The sequence below is a fragment of the Nicotiana tomentosiformis genome, chromosome 4, assembly GCF_000390325.3.
Source record: "Nicotiana tomentosiformis chromosome 4, ASM39032v3, whole genome shotgun sequence".
NCBI classification, from domain to species: Eukaryota; Viridiplantae; Streptophyta; class Magnoliopsida; order Solanales; family Solanaceae; genus Nicotiana; species Nicotiana tomentosiformis.
The window spans coordinates 91432207-91437717 of NC_090815.1; the positions used below are offsets into that span (position 1 = coordinate 91432207).

General features: G+C 41.0%; 1 protein-coding gene across 1 annotated transcript; it reads left to right on the plus strand.

Moving 5' to 3' along the window:
• Positions 1-3153: 3153 nt before the first annotated feature.
• Positions 3154-4085, plus strand: LOC138910136 (uncharacterized). The gene is made up of 2 exons (XM_070201358.1): positions 3154-3756; positions 4035-4085. The coding sequence occupies exons 1-2, from the start codon at positions 3154-3156 to the stop codon at positions 4083-4085; spliced, it is 654 nt and encodes a 217-aa protein (XP_070057459.1).
• The last annotated feature ends 1426 nt before the right edge of the window (positions 4086-5511 follow it).

Genomic DNA, 5511 nt, shown 5'->3' on the forward strand with positions numbered 1-5511 from the left:
CCCAATTTCATGAAGAAAAAGGGGGCGCGATACGCAGAATCCCAACTCTTGAAAGATGATGACATCTGCGGACCGCACATGGAATTGTGCAACCGCAGAACCTCCCGAGGGGTATTTTTGTCCGAGATTTTCAGACTTGAATAAATAGAAGAGTTTCATGAAATTAGGTCATGTTTTGACATCAGCAAGTACTGTAGCCATTTTTCTTTACCTCTTTTGGAAGTTTACTATATTTTGGTGTATTTTACAATAGATTTTATTATTTTTAAGCTTAGATTATGAGTTTAATTAGTCTTTCTTCTTCTTCTTCAAACCCAAGCATGAGTAGCTAGATTTTTACTAGGGTTGTGACCCAACCCTAGTGTGTTAACCTTATGGGTAATTAAACTAGTGTTTGTTTATGATTGAGTGTTTGTTATTTAGCTTAGTTCATGCTTTAATTTGTGAAATTAATGGTTGCAAACATTAGTTCATGCCTATTTTACTTAGTCTATACTTGAGAAAGAGAGACTCAGTCTAGGAACATTTGGCTAATAAGGAATTGGGTCAATCGAGAGATTGATTAACTTCCAATTAAAGGGTTGAACCTAGAGATAGTAATAACCCGACTTGAGCTTTTATCAACTATTTTATGTGATACCTATTTGGTCTTGAGAAAGCCAAATTGGGCAAAACCACTCTCTGACCGAGAGGTATTGAGTGGGTAATTGAGAGTTGATAGCTTTAATACACCCCGGTCAATAAAACAAGCAGTAAGGTCTTTATCCCATAAGGCAAACACCTAGGTAATGGTCACAACTCTAGGCGTTTTATCAATTTGGAAAACCCCACCAAAAACAGTTATCTCTAGTTTTCTTTCTTTAATTTGCAATCAGTGGAGTAGAAATTAAAAATAGAAAATCAATCTTTTGTGGAAGGTAAATCTTGATAATTCAATCACGCGCGTTAAGATATATACCCCTAACTCCCATTCTTAGCTCCCTATGGATTTGACCCCGACTCTTAGTTGGGTTTTATTATTGCAAACGACCGTTTCATACTTCTTTTGAAGTGTGCAATTGGACGCTATCAATTTTTGGCGCTGTTGTCGGGGAGTTAAAAATGGTTTTAGATATATATTTGGGTGTATTTTTGAACTATCTTCTTTTCCTTCCGTGTTACTAACTTGTTTGAGAAATCGTAGGTACAACTATGGAAAAGAACGAGCTCGGAAATATTTTTTTGGGGGATATGGACATTGAGGATGATCAAGTGGATGAGGTTCCTCTTGAACCTCAAGCCAATAGAAGAGGCCGAGTGCCTCATGAAAATGCGCCCGTTCCACCCCCACCTCCACCACAAGCTGCTCCACGCCGGGTGTTGCCCAATGAAGGATATGCAAGTTCAATAGTCCCTCCCCATATTAGGGCGGGAAACTTTTAAATAACCAATGTGATGCTCACTTTGCTAGAGCAACGAGGCTTCTTAACCGGTGCTACATCTCAAAATGCATACAAACATTTGAAGGGGTTTGTGGATATGTGTTGAGGGAGTAAACAAACAAATATCTCTGAAGATTCTTTGAGGCTAAGGCTTTTTTCCTTCTCTCTACGGGGGAAAGCTTTAGATTGGTTGGAACGTTTGCCGAACCATTCTATTCACACTTAGGATGAATTGGAGGAAAATTTCATTTCTATGTACTTCTCTCTGGGGCACATGGATACACTTAGGGATGCGATTCTAGCATTCAAGAAAGAGCCAAATGAACCACTACACGAGATATGGGAGTGATATAGACCAATGGTTAAGGAATGTCCCGACAACAATATGACAGAGAGCATGATTTAACAAAATTTCTATCGTGGGATCAACACAACTAACCAATGTGTAGTGAATCAACTTCCCGGTGGGCACTTCATGACTACGCCTTTTGCGGAGGCGTGTGAGATTTTAGATGAAATGGCAGACACATCATCGGCATGACAATCCCAAGCTAATGTTCCATAAGGTGATCCCAACGTGATTCACCTCCACAAAATATTGCATGACCATGGGCAAGCCATAGACGAATTAACTACCACCATGAACCAACTAGCAAAGGCTAAACTTTAACAAGTGCAAACTCCTAGGCAAGTCAATGCCATGGAGGGAGAAAACATGGTGGTGAACAAATGGAAAACCAAGGGTCCCCAAGTGCAACAACGAGTGGACAATTTTGTGCAAGAAGATAGTAGGTTTGATCAAGATGATTCTTACAATGACCAAGAAGAGGAGGTCCAATATGTGAACTTTTAAGGGTAATGAAACAATCTCCAAGGTCCTAATCAACAACAATGGCGACCTCAAAACAATCAACGCAATTGGAATTCTAACAACCAAGGTAATTGGAGTGGTGGAAACAACCAAGGGAATTGGCATAACAACAACAATCAAGGAAATTGGAATGGCAATAATAAAGAAAATTGGGGAGGTAACAATCAAGGTGGGAGGAACAATAATCAAGGAAGGCGGGTGTCGGGTTTTCAAAGGCCCCCGATGTATCAACAACCTAGCAATCCGCCTCTTTATCCTTACCATGGTCCTAGTTCTTCCAACAATGAAATGGGGCGTATTGAGAACATGTTCAAGAAAATGATGGAAAAGAATGCCGATTCGTATGCCCAACTTGCCTCACACAACCCATCGATCCGCAACTTAGAAGTTCAAATAGGGAAAATCTCTCAAGCTCTAAATTCTCGTCCTAAGGGGGCACTACCAAGTGACACGGTGGTGAACCCAAAGGGTGGGAACAACACGGGGCATGCCATGGTCATTACTACAAAAAGTGAAAGAGGTGGGAATGAACCCACATCAAGTCAAAGGCAACTTGTGGATGATGAGTAAGTGGTACAAGAAGAAGAGGTCCCGAGCAATGTGATGCAATCAAATGATAAAGTTCATACTGATATTGATAACAATGTGAAAGTGACTCAAGAGGAGGTGAACCCGTCTAGGGATCACATTATTGACATACTGGAGCCGGTAGTGCAAAAGGCTAAGGCACCATTGCATAAGCCTCCACCTCCTTACCCTCAAAGGCTTGCCAAGCAAAATGCCAAGAATCAATTCAAAAAGTTAATACAAATGATGAAGAGTCTCTCAATCAATGTGCCATTAGTGGAAGCTTTGGAACAAATGCCCAGTTATGCAAAGTTTATGAAGGATCTTATGACAAAGAAGCAGTCCATGAGTTTTGAAACTATCAAGGTCACTCATCAAGTGAGTGCAATTATGCACTCAATGGCTCCTAAATTGGAAGATCTCGGCACTTTCACAATCCCTTGTACAGTTAGAAGTGCCGAGTTCGCTAAAGCTCCTTGTGATCTTGGAGAATGTATCAATTTGATGCCATATTCTGTTTTTAAGACCTTGGAAATTGGGCAAAAAAGACCCACCTCTATGAGATTGCCAATGGCCGATCATACCATGAAAAACCTGTTGGGAGTGATTGAAGATGTATTAGTTCGGATTGATAAATTCATTCTTCTGACAGATATTTTCATTCTTGATTTTGAAGTGGATTATGAGGAGCCGATTATTCTTGGAAGACCTTTCCTTGCTACGGTGAAGGCTCTCTGTGATGTGGAAGCCGAAGAACTAACCTTCCGGGTGGGTGATGAAAAAGTGGTATTCCATGTGTGCAAATCCACGCGGCAACCAAATAGCAACGAAGTATGTTCTTTTGTGGACTTGGTGACTGATGTTATTGTCGATGATACAAGTGCACAATCAATGTTGGTGATATGTTGGAGGTCGTCTTGCTCAATTTTGATGATGACGAGATGGATGGCTTCATGGAATGTGTGAACTCTTTGCAGGGAATGGGGTCGTACAATTATGCACCCCAGAAACTATCTTTGGATCTTGAAAATAGGAAAACTCCTCCTACAAAGCCATCCATTGAAGAGCCTCCTACCTTGGTGTTAAAGCCATTGCCTCCACATCTTCGGTATGAATATTTTGGCCCTTGTTCTACTTTACCGGTTATTATTTCCTCTTGTTTGACTAAAGTGCAGATAGATTCTACATTGGCGGTTCTACATAAGAGGAAGAAGGCTATTGGGTAGACATTGGCGGATATTCGGGGAATAAATCCCGCATTTTGCATGCACACGTGGGTGGATGCTGGGGTTTCTTACCCCATTTCCAATAGTTCGTGGACTTCTCTGTTTCAATGTGTCCCAAAGATGGGGGGTATGATGGTGGTCACCAATGAAAAGAATGAGTTAATTCCTAATGGTGACCGGTTGAGAGTGTGTATGGACTATCGCAAGCTCAACAAAGTAACAAGGAAGGATCATTTTCCACTTCCCTTCCTTGACCAAATTCTTGCTAGGTTGGCCAGCCATGCTTTCTATTGCTTTCTTGACGGGTATTTGGGCTACAACCAAATCCTTATTGCTCCGAAGGATCAAGAGAAAACAACCTTTACATATCCCTATGGTACTTTCGCCTTCAAGCGAATACCATTTGGTTTGTGTAATGCACTGACGACTTTTCAAAGTTGTATGATGGCTATCTTCACAGACATGGTGGAGGAATACCTTGAAGTTTTCACGGATGACTTCTCGGTGGTTGGGGATTCCTTTGATGATTGTTTGTTTGGCAAATTTGTATAAAGTATTGGCATGGTGTTACTCATAAAGTCATGAATCCTTACCATCCACAAGCAAGCGGTCAAGTGAAAGTCTCCAATCAGGAGATAAAGAGTATTTTTTTCAAAACAGTGAATGCTAATCTGACGGATTGGTCCAAGAAGCTTGATGATGCATTATGGGCTTATCAGACTGCTTACAAAACACCTATCGGAATGTCTCCATACCGGTTGGTGTTCGGCAAATCTTGTCATCTTCTGGTGGAACTTGAGCATAAAGCCATGTGGGCTCTAAATAAGTTGAATCTTGATTGGGATATAGCCGCTAATTTGAGGGTTGCACATTTGAATGAATTGGATGGGTTCCGGTACCATGCTTATGCAAGGTCGTCCTTGTACAAAGAAAAGATTAAATATCTTCATGACAAATACATTTGGAATAAAGAGTTCAAGGTGGGTGATCTTGTATTATTATTAAACTCACGGTTGAAGATGTTTCCCGGAAAGCTAAAGTCTAAATGGAGTAGTCCCTTTGAAATTGTGGGTGCGACGCCTTTTGGTGCATTGGACTTGAAGAACAAAATAATGAGGTATTCCGAGTCAATGGTGAGTGGGTGAAGCACTATTTGGGAAACGTTGGTGATGGCCACGTTGTGGCGATGATTCATTTCAAATGATGGTAATCTGCGTCGTGCCGCGACGTCAAATCAGTCGCTTCTTGGGAGGCAACCCATGTGTTTGTTTTTTCTTTTCTTTATTTTTTTTGTTGTTAGGAGTCATTTTTGTACTAACTTGATTTGAAGCGTGCTGCAGCAATGAGTGTGCCTTACAAGAATGGTGGAATAAAAAATGGCTAAGTGTGCAAAATTCTGCGGACTGCACGTTTCTAGTAGTTGCAG